We start from the raw sequence: 20,295 nt of genomic DNA, 5'->3' as shown, positions 1-20,295 counted from the left end.
ATTATATGTCTGCTCCGCGGGGCAGTGACCACACTGTACAGGGGGTACCGGGCGGGTGTAATCCTGGATGTGGCACGGTGTGGGGGTTGCACAGGCAGCCGTCTCCAGCCGGTGGATTGCAGCCCCCACCTCCCCGTGTACAGCGCGGCTCTGCATGAATCACGTTCAGTGTTATATTTGGACTGGAGGTTTTTGTTCAGTTTCCATGACGACTCGGGGATGAGACAGACGGCACTTTGTGTGTGAGCGGCAGATGTGGACGCGGATCCTGCAGTGATGGGGACTGCAATGTGTACAAAACGGAACCGCGTTCGACGACCGCCATGACGGCTGGTCCGAGCAATAGCCGCAGCGGCTGTGGGACACCGACCATTGTCTCCGGTCACAAAATACAAGCGAGACGAAACAATGTAACCAATGGGGCAGCAGAACGCCCTGATGTGGGCGAGGCCGATCATGCTCAGCCTGAGCCTCCTGCTACATGAATATAACACCTGCACACACTGTACAAATGTGCTGTACCCCAGGACGTGCCCCCCTTACAACAACCAAGGAATGAGCGAGAGATGACACAAAGTGACAAGAAACACTTTATTTACAGGGTCCGATAGAAAACAATGGCGGATATTTACAGCTGGTAGCGGCGGCGCCTCCTGTACAGGCTCAGGGTCATATATACAATCAATACTCGATCCACGGCGCCTTCTATACACATCTGTACACGGGGGCCTGGTCATATACACATTACTGTACAGAACACGGGGGCAGGGGCACTCATGGGGGCTGTAGTGCAGTCTGACACAGGGACCTCCAGGAGAGATCCCACAGGCAGAGAGAGGGTTAAATAGTCATGCAACCTCACAGACAAATGCATCATGGGAGATGTCCCCTGCGGATCAGAAGTCACCATAGGAGGAAACCGCAGGATGCATTGTGGGAGTCACAGGCCAGAGAGCGGTCACATGAAAGGAGCGCCGCAGGCGGGGGGCTCATATACACAGCGAGAGCATCCTCTATCACTCCCTGTTATCAGCCATTACTGGGGGAGGGGACAGTAAGAGAGGTGAATACAATTACTCCCTGTTATCAGCCATTACTGGGGAAGGAGACAGTGATTGAAGTGAATACAATCTATTACTCCCTGTTATCAGCCATTACAGAGGAAGGGCAAATACAATTTATTACTCTGTTATCAACCATTACTCAGGAGAGGAGAGTGTAGGACAGCTGAGTACAATCTATTACTCCCTGTTATCAGCCATTACTGGGAGAGGAGACTGTAGGACAGGTGAGTACAATCTATTACTCCCTGTTATCAGCCATTACTCAGGAGAGGAGAGTGTAGGACAGGTGAGTACAATCTATTACTCCCTGTTATCAGCCATTACTGGGGAGGATACTGTAAGTGGTGAATACAATTACTCCATGTTATCAGCCGTTACTGAGGAAGGGGAAGTACAATATATTACTCCGTTATCAACCATTACTGGGGAGGAGACTGTAGGACAGGAGACTACAATCTATTATTCTCTGTTATCAGCCAATACTGAGGAGAAGCAACTGTAGGACTGGTGACTACAATCTATTGCTCCCTGTTATCAGCCGCTGCTGAGTAGTGTTCTTAGGATCAGTGGCAGCATGTGCAGGGAAGGGGCTGCCACCATGATTGTGCTGCACAGAGTCCACAATGTGGGTTGGGGTCCGGTCACACAGTGGTCATGACCTTGAGTGACCCTGTGTGGAACCGCATGATCTTTTTCTAAGAGCCTGAGAAGCTTTTACCTTAAACATTTGGGGCGCCCTTCAGCGTCCCGGGGAGGAAGCTGCATTGGCCACACCAAGCCCCCTTCTTCCTCTTCCTCCTCCTCCTCCCCTTCTGAGTCTACCCTGGCCTCCCCCTCTGGGACCCCAGCACTAATCTCTGCCGTGGACCTCCACTTTCTGCAAGGGGGTCCGAGCCTCACTGTTGGGGCCCTTCCCTCTCTTCCCAGGGTGTAACAACGGCCCCCTTCTTGCATGTGTGTTCGAGGGTCCCCCCATTCCTGCACGAAGCCCTGTGGATCAGCCCAGCCCTCGGTGTGAGCCCTATTATTAGCCCAACTCTCCTTATAGTTGCGGGGGTTGACCCAGCCATCTAAGTGCCCCCTGGATCCCTGCCACACTTCTGGGCGGACCCTGGGGTCCACGTTCTCCTCCGGCCGTGGAGCCGGGTCCCTCAGGCTAGTTTCTGATAGTGACCTTGGCGTCCTTCGCCCCCCTCTTTTCCGAGGTGGCTCCTCTGCAGAAAGGCACTTCCTTGGAGGTTTTGGTGGAGACCCCTCCACACTGTGGCCCTTTAAGAGAGGCGGGTGCTTCCTGCGGGGGCCGCGGTGAGTCGGGGTGTAGGAGGTGCTGGCCATTCTGCACACTGGGACTGGGGCAGGGACAGGAGGACGCTCAGAAGAAACGGAACGAAGGTACGGGGCGCGGAGCTGACGGCGAAGGAGGGAAAGAATATAACCTTCAGCGCGGCGAGCAGGAGGCGGCGGCGGAGGAGGCGGGGGAGGAGGAGATGAAGGGGAAGGGTAAGGGGCAGACATGGAACGAGGCACCAGAAGACGAGAAGAAGAGGAACGAGGGTGATGGGATCCCACAACCAGATCACCTGAGGGCAGAAAGAAGAGCGGGGCAGTTACACACAGAAGAGGAGAAGCGACAGGAGCAGCCGAGGACACTCGCCGCACCTCACCTGCGCTCTTCGGGCGCTCACTGGCGTAATGCATCCGAGCCTCTGCTTGTCCTACCCGGGGGGCTCGGTCCAGGAACACGTCACCTGCCTCGGGACCATCGGCTTCATACTCTGCTTCAGGGAGAGAGAAAAAAAAAGAAGAGAAATGACAGGACCCCAAAGATACTGTGTATAATGTATACAACCCCCAGCAACAATGCCCAGCAAAAGTATGCATCCTCCAGCCACTATGCACCCCCCCGCGAGCAACTGCACCAGCCACTATGCACCCCCCCGCGAGCAACTGCACCAGCCACTATGCATCCCCCCCGAGCAACTGCACCAGCCACTATGCATCCCCCCGCGAGCAACTGCACCAGCCACTATGCACCCCCCCCGAGCAACTGCACCAGCCACTATGCACCCCCCCCGAGCAACTGCACCAGCCACTATGCACCCCCCCGAGCAACTGCACCAGCCACTATGCATCCCCCCGAGCAACTGCACCAGCCACTATGCACCCCCCGAACAACTGCACCAGCCACTATGCACCCCCCCGCGAGCAACTGCACCAGCCACTATGCACCCCCCCAGCAACTGCACCAGCCACTATGCACCCCCCCCGAGCAACTGCACCAGCCACTATGCACCCCCCCGAGCAACTACACCAGCCAGTATGCACCTCCCCGCGAGCAACTGCACCAGCCAGTATGCACCCCCCCGCGAGCAACTGCACCAGCCACTATGCACCCCCCGCGAGCAACTGCACCAGCCACTATGCACCCCCCCGCGAGCAACTGCACCAGCCACTATGCACCCCCCTGCGAGCAACTGCACCAGCCACTATGCACCCCCCCGAGCAACTGCACCAGCCACTATGCACCCCCCCGCGAGCAACTGCACCAGCCACTATGCACCCCCCCGCGAGCAACTGCACCACCCCGCGAGCAACTGCACCAGCCAGTATGCACCCCACCGAGCAATTGCGCCATCCAGTATGCACCCCCCTGAGCAATTGTGCCATCCGGTATGCACCCCCAAGAAATTGCGCCATCCGGTATGCACCCCCCAAGCAATTGCGCCATCCAGTATGCACCCCCCAAGCAATTGCACCACCCAGCAACAATGCTCAGTAGGTATGTGCACCCTCTGTGCAAAAGCACCACCCGCAACTGCACCACCACGCATGCCCTGCCGGAGCAATTGAACCACCCAGTATACACCCTCTGCACACCTGCACCAGCCAGTATACAACCTTGTGCAATCGCACCACCCAGTATACACCCCCCTTGGCCCCATTAGCCTAGTACATACTGCTCCTCCCATGTGTAAGGGGCTCGGCAGTGAGTGGGTGTGAGCAGCTGTGTAAACTCGGTGGGCACGAGGCGCAGGGGCTTTATAAACAAAGCTCTGTCCTAAAAATAAATCTCGCTATCTCCTGCAGACATCAAACAGTCCGAGAAAAAGCGGCGTCCCCAAAAATGATGGGAATCCTGCACCTAATGGTGTGAAGTGAAGAGGGGGTGAGCGCCGAGTGGGTTTTGTGGGCGCTCAGTCGGCTCCCCGGGCGTAGTTAGTTACAGGGGTCTGGTGAGTGGGGGAGGGAGGGGGGAAATCAGAAGGCTCAGGGGAGGTTTTCCTGCTGTTTATCTGGTTTTGCCACATAAAAAAAAAAAAAAAAAAAAAAAAAAAAGGGCTGTGATTTTCAAAGGGTTAAATTTCATTCCTGTTTCCTGATGCCAGGACTGATGGGCGCTGGGCACGGTCCACTGGGCAGGAGAAGGAAAACATCAGATCCACACGTGCATTGGGCAGGAATGAACCCGGCCCGTCTGTCATCTCACAAGACCCCCCCCCACCTACCACATCCAAAACCCAGGAAGGGCGTGTGGGGGGGGGTGTAAAACCTGGCGCAGCGGCGCCCCCTGCAGAACACACCGGTGATGGCACGGGGTCTGTATTTCCTAATCTGACTGTCTGCAGAGCTGAGGTCACCAGCGGTCGGCGCCTCGGAGACAACTTTCCCCTTCTCAACAACCACAGCCGACTAAATCCGGTCACAACGCTGCAGAGATGAGGCAGTAGGACGGCAGCGCAGGAGTCGGGCAGCCCGGGGTAATGGGGGCTCTGGAGCAGAGGGGTAATCGGGGTTCTGGAGCAGAGGGGTAATCGGGGCTCTGGAGCAGAGGGGTAATCGGGGCTCTGGAGCAGAGGGGTAATGGGGGCGCAAGTGGTGAAGAAACTCTGGAATCTCAGGAGAAGTCTCATCAGAGGAGTCCAGAAACGAGAAACATCACTGAGAGGACGAGTGGCCAAAGGATCAGCGGCAGCAAGTGCGACATAATGGTGACAATCTGTTTATGAGCAGCGATAACCACACGAGCCCCCCGCCCAGAGCATATACTGCGTCCCCTTGGCCCACCGTGCCCAGTATTTCCATGCCCAGCAATCGCCCCCAGCCTACGCTCCCCAGCAATTACCCCCAACACCCCCCCCCCCCGGCCTACGCTCCCCAGCAATCCCCCCCCCCCCCGGCCTACGCTCCCCAGCAATCCCCCCCCTCGGCCTACGCTCCCCAGCAATCCCCCCCCCCCCCGGCCTACGCTCCCCAGCAATCCCCCCCCCCCCGGCCTACGCTCCCCAGCAATCCCCCCCCCCCCGGCCTACGCTCCCCAGCAATCCCCCCCCCCCCCGGCCTACGCTCCCCAGCAATCCCCCCCCCCCCCCGGCCTACGCTCCCCAGCAATATCCCCCCCCCAGCCTACGCTCCCCAGCAATATCCCCCCCAGCCTACGCTCCCCAGCAATATCCCCCCCCCAGCAATATCCCCCCCCCCCCCCGGCCTACGCTCCCCAGCAATATCCCCCCCCCGGCCTACGCTCCCCAGCAATATCCCCCCCCCCGGCCTACGCTCCCCAGCAATATCCCCCCCCCCGGCCTACGCTCCCCAGCAATATCCCCCCCCCAGCCTACGCTCCCCAGCAATATCCCCCCCCAGCAAACGCTCCCCAGCAATATCCCCCCCCGGCCTACGCTCCCCAGCAATATCCCCCCCCCCGGCCTACGCTCCCCAGCAATATCCCCCCCCCAGCCTACGCTCCCCAGCAATATCCCCCCCCCCAGCAATATCCCCCCCCCCGGCCTACGCTCCCCAGCAATATCCCCCCCGGCCTACGCTCCCCAGCAATATCCCCCCCCCCCCCGGCCTACGCTCCCCAGCAATATCCCCCCCCCCCCGGCCTACGCTCCCCAGCAATCCCCCCCCCCCGGCCTACGCTCCCCAGCAATCCCCCCCCCAGCCTACGCTCCCCAGCAATCCCCCCCCCCAGCCTACGCTCCCCAGCAATCCCCTCCCCCCGGCCTACGCTCCCCAGCAATCCCCTCCCCCCGGCCTACGCTCCCCAGCAATCCCCCCCCTCGGCCTACGTGTTATGAGTGTCAGTTACACTGTTGCTGCTGTGGGGCTCCCTCTTGTGGCGAGGAATGGTTTGGACAGAGACCAGGTGTGTTGAGCAATGGCGTTTCCATTGCCAATTCTCTGCCTATTTAAACCTTGGTCTGCTGGCAGTCTGAGTCGGTTATCATTGCCTTGTGGCTCACCAGCCTTTGCATCTTGCTTCTGACCACATCTGCCCCAGATAAGTGCTTGGTCCTTTCTTATGTTGTTTTTGTTCACATCTGGGTTCTCAATTATTGTGGTTATTGTCAGTGTATTTGCATGCAGGAATCTTCCCCTCAGTTGCTTAGCTGGGAAGCTCCCTGCAGCTATGTTTGGAGTATTGCTCCTATAAGTCCATGAGTTTGTTTTCTTCTTGAATTTGTAATGGTTCCTGCTTTCTGTTCATTGGTATGACAAGAGCGCCTGGTATAGGACGGAGTTCAGATCATGCGATCTGAGGACTTTTTGTACTATCAGGTTTTTGGATTTTTGTAGGGTTTTTCTCTGGCCACCATCAGCCCCTTTCCTATCCTTTCCTATTTAGTCAGTAGGGCCTCACCTTTGCTGATCCTATCATCTGTGTATTGTGTTTTCCTATATCACCGTAGTCTTTGAATGTGGGGGGCTTGCTATACCTTTACGGTCTAATTCTGAGGCAGAGAGTTATTCATCTTTCCTTCCTTTAGGACAGTTAGTTCTCCGGCTGGGTTCGCGGTGCACGGGATGTTAGTTCACCCCTCGGCTACTTCTAGTGTTGATGGTTAGTAAGGGGATGGCGGCCAGATTAGTTGCCAATGCTCTTGTCACCTTTTTGCCAATGATCTATCGTGATCTTCATAGTTCCGGAACATAACACCTACGCTGCCCAGCAATTATTCTCCCCCCCCAGCCCGCGCTCCCCAGAAATCAACCCCCCCGGCATGCGCTCCCCAGAAACACCCCATGACATTAGAATAGTCACGCTGCCGGCTCACCATTCTCCTGGTCGTTCTCCGCTCTTAACCGTAATTCTAGTTGTCTCTCCAGCTCCCACAGCTGCCGGTCCAGATCCTGGGGGGGAAGGAGGGTAATGGAAGAACATCACACATCATGCAGGGAAGACAGGTGTCATATACATATGGGGAGAACGATGGGGGTTATATACAGCAGGTGAAATAAGTAGTCACCAATTTTCTACGTAAATATAGTTCTTAAAGCTGCTATTGACATGAACTTCTCACCAGATGTCTGGTAGCAACCCATCCAATCCACACAGGCAAATAAATCAAACCATAGATGTCCATACATTATGTGTAATAATGAGAAATGACACAGGGAAAGTGTTGAACACGTTACTGAAATGTATTTAATACTTGGTACATTCTCCTTTGTTGATGATGAAGCTTCCAGAACCCTCCTGTGTGGAGACACTGGTCGCCTGCATTGCTCAGGTGGATTTTAGCCCATTCTTCCACACACACTCTTGTACCTGCTTTTTGTTCATCAGAGCAGTCTTGCATGGGGAGCGTGCATACCGGAGCGTGCATACCGGAGCGTGCATACCGGAGCGTGCATACAGGCCATGGAGAATGAGCGCATTACTGATTGTTTTCTGTGAAACAATTGTCCCTGCTGATTCCAGGTCTTTCAGTCGCTCTCCACAGGTGTCTGACTCTTGGACAACTCTTGTGATAGTTCTTTTCACTCCTCTGAACTCTTGTGGGGAGCACCTGGTTGTGGTGGATTATGGCCCCAAGTCACACTGGAGCCTTCTGTAACTTAGAAATTCTTCAGTAACCAATGCCATCAGAATGTTTTACAAATAAGATTGTGATGGTCTTGAGACAGCTCACTGGTTTTACCCATCATGTGATGTTTCTTGTGTGGCATCTTGGTAATGAGACACCTTTCTATCGGCCGTCAGTTGAACCAGCGGATATTTTTTCAGGAAGGAAGGAAGGATTGCTTTCTAATTACTGATGGAATTCAGCTGCTATCAGGACTTTTTATGGCTTTTTGCACCTCTCTTCATGTGTCCAATACTTTTCCCTTTGTAACGTGGCATTATTACACATAATTTATGGTTATCTATCTTTTGATTTATTTTCCTGTGTTGATTGGATGGGTTGTTACAGACATACAGTGAGAAATTCATGTCAATAGCAGCTTTAAAAATATATTTACTTAGAAAACTGGTGACGTGTTCAATACTTATTTCCCCGCTATATGTAAAAACAAAATAGGGGGATGGGGGGGTGGTGTGTATAGAAGATAGTGGGAATCATATACATACAGAGGGGTAAATGATGGGCTTCCTATAGGGGGGGGGGGATGATGGGGGGTTATATACACACGGGGGGATGATGGGGGGTTATATAACACACGGGGGATGATGGGGGTTATATACACACAGGGGGGGGATGATGGGGGGTTATATACACACAGGGGGGGATGATGGGGGGTTATATACACGGGGGGGATAACACACAGGTGGGATGATGGGGGGTTATATACATACAGGGTGGATGATGGGGGGGTTATATACACAGGGGGGGGATAACACACAGGGGGGATGATGGGGGGGTTATATACACACAGGGGGGATGATGGGGGGTTATATACACACACGGGGGGGAATAAGGGGGTTATATACACACACACGGGGGGTGATGATGGGGGGGATGATGGGGTGTTATATACACACAGGGGGGGGGATGATGGGGGTTATATACACACAGGGGGGATGATGGGGGTTATATACACACAGGGGGGATGATGGGGGGTTATATACACACAGGGGGGGATGATGGGGGGTTATATACACACAGGGGGGGATGATGGGGGGTTATATACACACAGGGGGGATGATGGGGGGGTTATATACACACAGGGGGAGATGATGGGGGTTATATACACACACACAGGGGGGATGATGGGGTGTTATATACACACAGGGGGGGGATGATGGGGGTTATATACACACAGGGGGGGGATGATGGGGGGGTTATATACACACAGGGGGGGGATGATGGGGGGTTATATACACACAGGGGGGGATGATGGGGGGTTATATACACACAGGGGGGGATGATGGGGGGTTATATACACACAGGGGGGGGATGATGGGGGGTTATATACACACAGGGGGGGATGATGGGGGGTTATATACACACAGGGGGGGGATGATGGGGGGTTATATACACACGGGGGGGATAACACACAGGGGGGATGATGGGGGTGGTTATATACATACAGGGTGGATGATGGGGGTTATATACATACAGGGTGGATGATGGGGGGGTTATATACACGGGGGGGGATAACACACAGGGGGGATGATGGGGTGGTTATATACATACAGGGTGGATGATGGGGAGTTATATACATACAGGGGGGGGATGATGGGGGGGTGTTATATACATACAGGGGGGGGATGATGGGGGGGTGTTATATACATACAGGGGGGGGATGATGGGGGGGTGTTATATACATACAGGGGGGGGATGATGGGGGGGTGTTATATACATACAGGGGGGGGATGATGGGGGGGTGTTATATACATACAGGGGGGGGATGATGGGGGGTTATATACACACAGGGGGGGATGATGGGGGTTATATACACACAGGGGGGGATGATGGGGGTTATATACACACACGGGGGGATGATGGGGGGGGATGATGGGGGGTTATATACACACAGGGGGGGGGGATGATGGGGGGTTATATACACACAGGGGGGGATGGGGGGGTTATATACACACAGGGGGGGATGGGGGGTTATATACATGGGGGGGATAACACACAGGTGGGATGATGGGGGGTTATATACATACAGGGTGGATGATGGGGGGGTTATATACACAGGGGGGATAACACAGGGGGGATGATGGGGGGGGTTATATACACACAGGGGGATGATGGGGGGGTTATATACACACAGGGGGGGATGATGGGGGGTTATATACACACAGGGGGGGATGATGGGGGGTTATATACACACAGGGGGGGGATGATGGGGGGTTATATACACACAGGGGGGGGGATGATGGGGGGTTATATACACACAGGGGGGGGGATGATGGGGGGTTATATACACACAGGGGGGGGGATGATGGGGGGTTATATACACACAGGGGGGGGGATGATGGGGGGTTATATACACACAGGGGGGCGGGATGATGGGGGGTTATATACACACACGGGGGGGGGGGATGATGGGGGGGGTTATATACACACACAGGGGGGGGGGGGATGATGGGGGGTTATATACACACACAGGGGGGGGGATGATGGGGGGTTATATACACACACGGGGGGGGGATGATGGGGGGTTATATACACACACGGGGGGGGATGATGGGGGGTTATATACACACACAGGGGGGGGGATGATGGGGGTTATATACACACACAGGGGGGGGGATGATGGGGGGTTATATACACACACAGGGGGGGGGGGGATGATGGGGGGTTATATACACACACAGGGGGGGGGATGATGGGGGGTTATATACACACACAGGGGAGGGATGATGGGGGGTTATATACACACACAGGGGAGGGATGATGGGGGGTTATATACACACACAGGGGGGGATGATGGGGGGTTATATACACACACAGGGGGGGATGATGGGGGGTTATATACACACACAGGGGGGGATGATGGGGGGTTATATACACACACAGGGGGGGATGATGGGGGGTTATATACACACACAGGGGGGGATGATGGGGGGGTTATATACACACACAGGGGGGGATGATGGGGAGTTATATACACACACAGGGGGGGATGATGGGGGGTTATATACACACACAGGGGGGGATGATGGGGGGTTATATACACACACAGGGGGGGATGATGGGGGGTTATATACACACACAGGGGGGGATGATGGGGGGTTATATACACACACAGGGGGGGATGATGGGGGGTTATATACACACACAGGGGGGGATGATGGGGGGTTATATACACACACAGGGGGGGATGATGGGGGTTATATACACACACAGGGGGGGATGATGGGGGTTATATACACACACAGGGGGGGATGATGGGGGGTTATATACACACACAGGGGGGGGATGATGGGGGGTTATATACACACACAGGGGGGGATGATGGGGGGTTATATACACACACAGGGGGGGATGATGGGGGGTTATATACACACACAGGGGGGGATGATGGGGGGTTATATACACACACAGGGGGGGGATGATGGGGGGTTATATACACACACAGGGGGGGATGATGGGGGGTTATATACACACACAGGGGGGGATGATGGGGGGTTATATACACACACAGGGGGGGATGATGGGGGGTTATATACACACACAGGGGGGGATGATGGGGGGTTATATACACACACAGGGGGGGATGATGGGGGGTTATATACACACACAGGGGGGGATGATGGGGGGGTTATATACACACACAGGGGGGGATGATGGGGGGTTATATACACACACAGGGGGGGATGATGGGGGGTTATATACACACACAGGGGGGGATGATGGGGGGTTATATACACACACAGGGGGGGATGATGGGGGTTATATACACACACAGGGGGGGATGATGGGGGGTTATATACACACACAGGGGGGGATGATGGGGGGGTTATATACACACACAGGGGGGGATGATGGGGGGTTATATACACACACAGGGGGGGATGATGGGGGGTTATATACACACACAGGGGGGGATGATGGGGGGTTATATACACACACAGGGGGGGATGATGGGGGGTTATATACACACACAGGGGGGGATGATGGGGGGTTATATACACACACAGGGGGGGATGATGGGGGGTTATATACACACACAGGGGGGGATGATGGGGGGTTATATACACACACAGGGGGGGATGATGGGGGGTTATATACACACACAGGGGGGGATGATGGGGGGTTATATACACACACAGGGGGAGGATGATGGGGGGTTATATACACACACAGGGGGAGGATGATGGGGGGTTATATACACACACAGGGGGAGGATGATGGGGGGTTATATACACACACAGGGGGAGGATGATGGGGGGTTATATACACACACAGGGGGAGGATGATGGGGGTTATATACACACACGGGGGGGGATGATGGGGGTTAAATACACACAGGGGGGATGATGGGGGGTTATATACACACGGGGGGGATGATGGGGGGTTATATACACACGGGGGGGTGATGGGGGGTTATATACACACAGGGGGATGATGGGGGTTATATACATACAGCGGGATGTTGGGGGTTATATACACACAGGGGGGGATGATAGGGGGGGTTATATACACACAGGGGGGGGGGGATGATGGGGGGTTATATACACACAGGGGGATGATGGGGGTTATATACATACAGCGGGATGTTGGGGGTTATATACACACAGGGGGGGATGATAGGGGGTTATATACACACAGGGGGGGGGGATGATGGGGGGTTATATACACACAGGGGGGGATGATAGGGGGTTATATACACACGGGGGGGGGATGATGGGGGGTTATATACACACAGGGGGGGGGATGATGGGGGGTTATATACACACAGGGGGGGATGATGGGGGGGTTATATACACACAAGGGGGGGATGATGGGGGGGTTATATACACACAAGGGGGGGATGATGGGGGGGTTATATACACACAAGGGGGGGATGATGGGGGGGTTATATACACACAGGGGGGGATGATGGGGGGTTATATACACACAGTGGGGGATGATTGGGGGGTTATATACACACAGGGGGAGGGATGATGGGGGGGGTTATATACACACAGGGGGGGATGATGGGGGGGGTTATATACACACAGGGGGGGGATGATGGGGGGGGGTTATATACACACAGGGGGGGATGATGGGGGGGTTATATACACACAGGGGGGGATGATGGGGGGTTATATACACACAGGGGGGGGTGATGGGGGGTTATATACACACAGGGGGATGATGGGGGTTATATACATACAGCGGGATGTTGGGGGTTATATACACACAGGGGGGGATGATGGAGGTTATATACACACAGGGGGGGATGATGGGAGGTATATACACACAGGGGGGGGATGATGGGGGGTTATATACACACGGGGGGGATGATGGGGGGTTATATACACACGGGGGGGATGATGGGGGGTTATATACACACGGGGGGGATGATGGGGGGTTATATACACACAGGGGGGATGATGGGGGGGGTTATATACACACAGGGGGGGATGATGGGGGGGTTATATACACACACAGGGGGGGATGATGGGGGTTATATACACACACAGGGGGGGATGATGGGGGTTATATACACACAGGGGGGGATGATGGGGGTTATATACACACACAGGGGGGGATGATGGGGGGTTATATACACACACAGGGGGGGATGATGGGGGGGTTATATACACACAGGGGGGGATGATGTGAGTTATATACACACAGGGGGATGTTGGGGGTTATGCTCGTGCACACGGTGCGGATGGCGCTGGCTGCAGACATATGGACATGGTGCGGGGGATTATTTTTCTCGCCGCCTTCTTACCTCTCCGCCCCGCAGCGCCCGCCGCACTCGCACCTCCTGCCGCTCCCGCAGTAATTTCAGCTCGCACAGACCGGCCACACTCCCCCGCAACAACTGCCGGAGCCGCCCCCGGTCCACGGAGACTCCGGAGCCCAGCATGTCACCCGGAGCCGGCGGCGATCTGTCTGAGCAGCCGCAGCGAGAGCTCAGCGGCCCGGAGCGCCGCACGGACCAATCACAGGCCGCCGTTCCACTGACGCGCTGCACCTCACCCAATTACAGCCAGGAGATTCTGACAAACCCCGCCTTCCCGCGGACAGGCCGGATCGTATGAAGATTGACCCCGCCCACCTCGGCATCACAACCTTTTTCATCCATAGCTGATCCAATCACAAGACGAATTATCTACATATTCTAATTTGACATTTGCCACGCCCAGAGGTCTGACGACAATTAAACCCCGCCTCCTGGAAAGGAAAAAATAGACCGCATGACTGACACAGAGCTGCGCCAGTAGCATTGCCCCGAGGAACGTAACAGCCAATTACTAATTAGAATCCAGCTTTCTGCGAGCCAATAAACACATAGTTGCCTAGGCTGCAGGTATAAATGCAACTAGCTGTAACCACGCCCTCGATGCGCTGCCACGTCAAAATAGGACAGAAAACGTCGACAATGGGCGGGCCCGAGGGAGGGGCTAGCAGTGCTGTTTGGGAGTGGGCGGAGACAAGCGCTAGAAGGATCAGACGTTATTTATTTATGTCTGTGTCAGGGAGAACAATAAAGTTTAGAATACGTGACGTCACAGGGGGCGGGACAGAATTGATAACACGTGGGTGTGATGTAAACGTAGTGATACAATGTGTCCAGCGGCGGGAAACAGCGGAGATGGCCGCCCCTCCCCCATAGAGCGGGGCCGGGGACACTCCGCACCGGCTCTGCTCGCGGCTCCAGCGGGGATTACGGGATTTCTGACGGTAAGAAAAGAGGCAACTGAAGACGATAGGTCAGTGGGGCCCCAGAGGACGCGGAGGGCCCCTGTAATGTACTCGAGCCGTGCCCATAGTGATAAGTCATGTGACCGGTTACTATGGAGCCTGACAAACCTATAGTGTATCCATAGCAACCAGACTGACAGACAGGGCTGAGCGCCGACAACCCCCATCATCCAGACTGACAGGACTGAGCGCCGACAACCCCCATCATCCAGACTGACAGGGCTGAGCGCCGACAACCCCCATCATCCAGACTGACAGGGCTGAGCGCCGACAACCCCCATCATCCAGACTGACAGGGCTGAGCGCCGACAACCCCATCATCCAGACTGACAGGACTGAGCGCTGACAACCCCCATCATCCGGACTGACAGGGCTGAGCGCCGACAACCCCCATCATCCAGACTGACAGGGCTGAGCGCCGACAACCCCCATCATCCAGACTGACAGGGCTGAGCGCCGACAACCCCATCATCCAGACTGACAGGGCTGAGCGCCGACAACCCCATCATCCGGACTGACAGGGCTGAGCGCCGACAACCCCCATCATCCGGACTGACAGGGGCTGAGCGCCGACAACCCCCATCATCCGGACTGACAGGACTGAGCGCCGACAACCCCATCATCCGGACTGACAGGGCTGAGCGCCGACAACCCCCATCATCCAAACAGACAGGTCTGAGCGCCGACAACCCCATCATCCAGACTGACAGGGCTGAGCGCCGACAACCCCATCATCCAGACTGACAGGGCTGAGCGCCGACAACCCCCATCATCCAGACTGACAGGGCTGAGCGCTGACAACCCCCGTCATCCAGACTGACAGGGCTGAGCGCTGACAACCCCCATCATCCAAACAGACAGGTCTGAGCGCCGACAACCCCCATCATCCGGACTGACAGGTCTGAGCGCTGACAACCCCCATCATCCAAACAGACCGGTCTGAGCGCCGACAACCCCCATCATCCAAACAGACAGGTCTGAGCGCCGACAACCCCCATCATCCAAACAGACAGGTCTGAGCGCCGACAACCCCCATCATCCAGACAGGGCTGAGCACCGACAACCCCCATCATCCGGACTGACAAGGCTGAGCGCCGACAACCCCATCATCCAGACAGGGCTGAGCGCCGACAACCCCCATCATCCAGACAGGGCTGAGCGCCGACAACCCCATCATCCGGACTGACAGGTCTGAGCGCCGACAACCCCATCATCCGGACTGACAGGTCTGAGCGCCGACAACCCCATCATCCGGACTGACAGGGCTGAGCGCCGACAACCCCATCATCCGGACTGACAGGTCTGAGCGCCGACAACCCCATCATCCGGGACTGACAGGTCTGAGCGCCGACAACCCCATCATCCGGACTGACAGGGCTGAGCGCCGACAACCCCCGTCATCCAGACTGACAGGGCTGAGCGCCGACAACCCCAGTCATCCAGACTGACAGGGCTGAGCGCCGACAACCCCAGTCATCCAGACTGACAGGGCTGAGCGCCGACAACCCCCGTCATCCAGACTGACAGGCCTGAGCGCCGACAACCCCCGTCATCCAGACTGACAGGGCTGAGCACCAACAACCCCCATCATCCGGACTGACAGGGCTGAGCATTGATGACCCCATCATCCCTGGTGTAGTAATGTGTTGTCTTCTTCCTCAGGCTGGGGGGCGCCGCGTGTGATGGGCGCAGGATGCGCTGCCCGCTCTGCCACGTCCTGGTGGCGCTGACTCTGGTTTGTAATGTGCTGCTGCTTTACTACACGTGGCACCTCCACGTCCGGCCGGCAGGACGCCCTCCATCCTCTCTGTCCGCCGGTGTCACCGTCATTGTGCGGGAGTTCCGGCCCTTTGAGCACGGTCTGGCGGAGTTACACCGCGCCTTCCTGCGCTCCCGCCCTTCTCTCCAGATCCTCGTGGCTTCAGAGACTGCTCCATACCCCCCGGTCCCAGGAATAACCCTGTTGCGGCTCCATCCGTCCCCGGAGCAGCCTGGCTCTGCCTACCGCCTAGAGTCCCATATTCGCACTCGTCTGGTGGCGCTGGTCCCGGACGGTTGTGCTCTGGATCCTCCTGATTTACTGGAGCGAATGGCTCGAGGACTACGTGATGCTGCTCCTGGAGTGAGGCTGGTGGCGGCCGGAGCTGGCGGTGCCCTGCGCTGCCTGCACCTGAACGTGTCTCAGCGGGAGTGGACGGCGCAGTACAGAGCAGCCGGTGCCGGAGAGTCCTGCGGAGCCGTGTCTGGAGCTGCCGTCCTTCTGATGCGATCCCGTGACTTTTTTGACCTGCCCTTTCCTCTCTCCCGCCCCCTGCAGGCGGCCATATTTATTCAGGCGGCTCTGCGGGGGTGGAAGGTTTAAAGTGATGGACGATGCGGTGTTCCCTCGCACTCCATTTCCAGCCACAGACCACGGTCGCTGGAAGGCAGAGCAGGCAGAGCGAGCGGAGGAGGCAGCGACAATGCAGGCTCTGAACGTGAGACTGCTCCGTGGCCTGGACGGAGGCGATCGCTGGTTTGGATGCAGTAAGGACACGCCGCGCTGCTTTGGGACTGTGGTTGGGGAAACCCCGGATTACCTGTACGAGGGGCGCTGGACACCCCCCTGCTGCCTCCGGGCGCTGAGGGTCACTGCCCTCCATGTCATTAAGGTCCTGGAAGCAAACAACGTGCGGTACTGGCTGGAAGGCGGAAGCTTGCTGGGGCGGCCCGCCACGGAGACATCATACCCTGGGACTATGACGTGGATCTTGGCATCTACCTGGAAGACATCACGCTGTGTCCAGAGCTGCGGGGGGCGCAGGGGGGGTCCCTCATAGATGAGGAGGGCTTTGTGTGGGAGCGGGCCATGGAGGGCGACTTCTTCAGGGTGCAGTACAGTCAGAGCAACCACCTCCATGTAGATCTGTGGCCTTTCTATCCCCGGGATGGGTTAATGACCCGGGACTCGTGGACCGGTCACCCTCAGGACATAGAGTTCCCAGAGCGCTTCCTCCGGCCCCTCCAGACCCTGCGCTTCGCTGGCGCTTTAGTTCAGGCCCCAAATCATCACGTGGAGCTGCTGAAGATGAAGTTTGGGGAGAAAGCAATAGAGGTCCCTCAGTATCCGAACCCGGCCGTCCTGAGAATAGAGGGGCGGTGAGGCCGGAGCCAGGCGATCATCGGGGGCGGGGGTGCAGGACCCCCGCAATGAAATCACTGGGCATCAAGGTGTAACTATGGCAGCTATGGTTCTGCTGAAAGTCCCCATTGCCGTTATCTTTATATTCACCCAAAGTCCAAAATCACGTCCCGGGGGGTGGGGGGGTGGAGGGGGTGGGAAAAAAAAGCCATTACTTGAACCCCTCCCACTTGTCACCAATGTAAAAGCAGAAATCTGTTGTTGCCACTTCTGTAGAAATCAATCTATGAAGATATAAAATCCCGCTATATGGCGACGTCACAAGAAATAATAAAAATACATGGAACGGCAGAGTTGGCGAGGTTATCTGGTCATTTTGGAAACGCCCCGAAAATATATATATTTTTTTTGTGTGTGATCAAAACATCATTAGTTGTTGGAGAGCGATTATTTCATTATTCATCGATCATTGTGACTGTATTATGGCCGTATCCTCTTCAGAAAGAAGGACGAGCTCTGGCGCCACCTACTGGCTCTAGTAATTCTAAAAGTCAACATTGAGCTTTTATTGACCCTTCCCACATGACTTACACTGACAAGCAAAAGGGTAACAATGTTTGTCACTTTTGCCTTTGGTCTCCGTATCTCACCATCCTCTACAGCTCTGAGCGTGAGATGACCTTCATCTTATAGACAATTATTTTCTGTATCCCATATATACATGTAATTTGCAGCTATTTAGCATTTGATTAGTTATGCAGATTCTTCTCATGTTGCTGCATTGTTACTGTTTTGCTTCTAAAAATCTAAACTTTAATTTTTATTATTTTATAAATCCACCTTCTGGCTTTCACCACTGCCTGAATCCTTCTGGGTTCTCGATCAGATTCCAGCATGTCCCCACCGAAATCTGATCCCAGGTCTCTTCTCCACATTCCCAGTGTTGGTGTATACTGGTCAGGTCTCTTGGGGATGTACAGTGCCTTGCGAAAGGATTCGGCCCCTTGATTTTTTTTGACCTTTTCACACATTTCAGGCTTCAAACATAAAGATAAAAATGTTAATGTTCTGGTGAAGAATCAGCAAGTGGACACAATTGTGAAGTTGATGGATATATATTTCTTATTTCAACCTTTTTTTAAAAATAAATAATGAAAATTGGGGGCGTGCAATATTATTCATCCCCTTTTACTTTCAGTGCAGCAAACTCCCTCCAGAAGTTGATTGGGAATCTCTGAATGATCCAATGTTGTCCTAAATGACTGATGATGATAAATATAAGCCCCTGTGTGTAATCAAGTCTCCGTATAAATACTGCTCTGTGATAGCCGCAGGGTTCTGTGTAAAGCGCAGAGAGTATCATGAAGACCAAGGAACACAACAGGCAGGTCCGTGATACTGTTGTGGAGAAGTTTAAAGCAGGATTTGGTTACAAAAAAATTTCCAAGACTTTAAACATCCCAACGAGCACTGTGCAAGCGATCATATTGAAATGGAAGGAGCATCATACCACTGCAAATCTACCAAGACCCGGCCGTCCATCCAAACTGTCATCTCACACAAGGAGAAGACTGATCAGAGACGCAGCCAAGACGCCCATGATCACTCTGGATGATCTGCAGGGATCTACAGCTGAGGTGGGAGAGTCTGTCCATAGGACAACAATCAGCCGTACACTGCACAAATCTGGCCTTTATGGAAGAGTGACAAGGAGAAAGCCATTTCTCAAATATATCCATAAAAAGTGTAGTTTAAAGTCTGCCACAAGCCAGCTGGAGACACCAAACATGTGGAAGAAGGGGCTCTGCTCAGATGAAGCCAAAATCAAACTATTCGGGCACAATGCCAAACGATATGTTTGGCGTAAAAGCAACACAGCTCATCACCCTGAACACACCATCCCCACTGTCAAACATGGTGGTGGCAGCATCATGGTTTGAGCATGCTTTTCTTCAGCAGGGACAGGGAAGATGGTTAAAATTGATGGGAAGATGGATGGAGCCAAATACAGGACCATTCTTGAAGAAAACCTGTTGGAGTCTGCAATGACCTGAGGCTGGGACGGAGCTTTATCTTCCAACAAGACAATGATCCCAAACAAAGCAAAATCTACAATGGAATGGTTCAACAAATACCTGTATCCAGGTGTTAGAATGGCCAAGTCACAGCCCAGACCTGAACCCAATCGAGAATCTGTGGAAAGAGCTGAAAACTGCTGTTCACAAACTCCTCCATCCAACCTCACTCAGCTCCAGCTGTTTACAAAGAATGGGCGAGAATTTCAGTCTCTCCATGTGCAAAATTGATAGACACATACCCCAAGAGACTTGTGATGTAATCGCAGCAAAAGGGGGCGCTACAAAGGATTAACTGACAGGGGATGAATAATATTGCACGCCCCAATTTTCAGTTATTTTTTAAAAATAAGCAAGAAATTTCGTTCAACTTCACAATTGTGTCCCACTTGTTGTTGATTCTTCACCAGAACATTAAAATTTTTATGTTTGAAGTT

At 54.7% G+C, this 20,295-nt stretch overlaps 2 protein-coding genes across 3 annotated transcripts; one reads left to right on the top strand and one right to left on the bottom strand.

Annotated features, from left to right (window-relative positions):
- Nucleotides 1–577: 577 nt before the first annotated feature.
- DACT3 (dishevelled binding antagonist of beta catenin 3) lies at nt 578–13,905 on the bottom strand. 2 transcript variants are annotated; one of them, XM_075322388.1, is made up of 4 exons: nt 13,686–13,905; nt 7,121–7,196; nt 2,729–2,842; nt 578–2,644 (listed from the first exon to the last, which is right to left on the bottom strand). In XM_075322388.1, exons 1-4 carry the CDS (start codon nt 13,821–13,823, stop codon nt 1,779–1,781), a joined length of 1,194 nt encoding a protein of 397 aa, XP_075178503.1. In that variant the 5' UTR covers nt 13,824–13,905; the 3' UTR covers nt 578–1,778. The 2 variants fall into 2 exon arrangements, with proteins under 2 accessions (XP_075178503.1, XP_075178504.1); XM_075322389.1 differs by having other exon boundaries at nt 2,729–2,839; nt 13,686–13,904.
- A 552-nt stretch (nt 13,906–14,457) lies between these two features.
- Nucleotides 14,458–17,886, top strand: FKRP (fukutin related protein). Its single transcript, XM_075322387.1, is given in 4 exon segments — nt 14,458–14,641; nt 16,325–17,021; nt 17,023–17,359; nt 17,362–17,886. Coding segments are annotated over 3 exon segments (1,446 nt in total). The 5' UTR covers nt 14,458–14,641; nt 16,325–16,355; the 3' UTR covers nt 17,805–17,886.
- Nucleotides 17,887–20,295: the final 2,409 nt, after the last annotated feature.

Source organism: Anomaloglossus baeobatrachus, chromosome 9, assembly GCF_048569485.1.
Source record: "Anomaloglossus baeobatrachus isolate aAnoBae1 chromosome 9, aAnoBae1.hap1, whole genome shotgun sequence".
NCBI classification, from domain to species: domain Eukaryota; kingdom Metazoa; phylum Chordata; class Amphibia; order Anura; family Aromobatidae; genus Anomaloglossus; species Anomaloglossus baeobatrachus.
This window is presented reverse-complemented; position numbering and strand designations above follow the sequence as displayed.

Bases quoted from the DNA above. Each gene is read 5' to 3' on its own strand.
- DACT3 (XM_075322388.1), bottom strand. From the start codon at position 13,823: ATGCTGGGCTCCGGAGTCTCCGTGGACCGGGGGCGGCTCCGGCAGTTG. The intron at 7,197-13,685 runs GTAAGAAGGCGG...CTTCCCCCCCAG, and splicing joins GGGCGCTGCGGGGCGGAGAG to GATCTGGACCGGCAGCTGTG. The intron at 2,843-7,120 runs GTGAGCCGGCAG...CTCTCCCTGAAG, and splicing joins GGAGAACGACCAGGAGAATG to CAGAGTATGAAGCCGATGGT.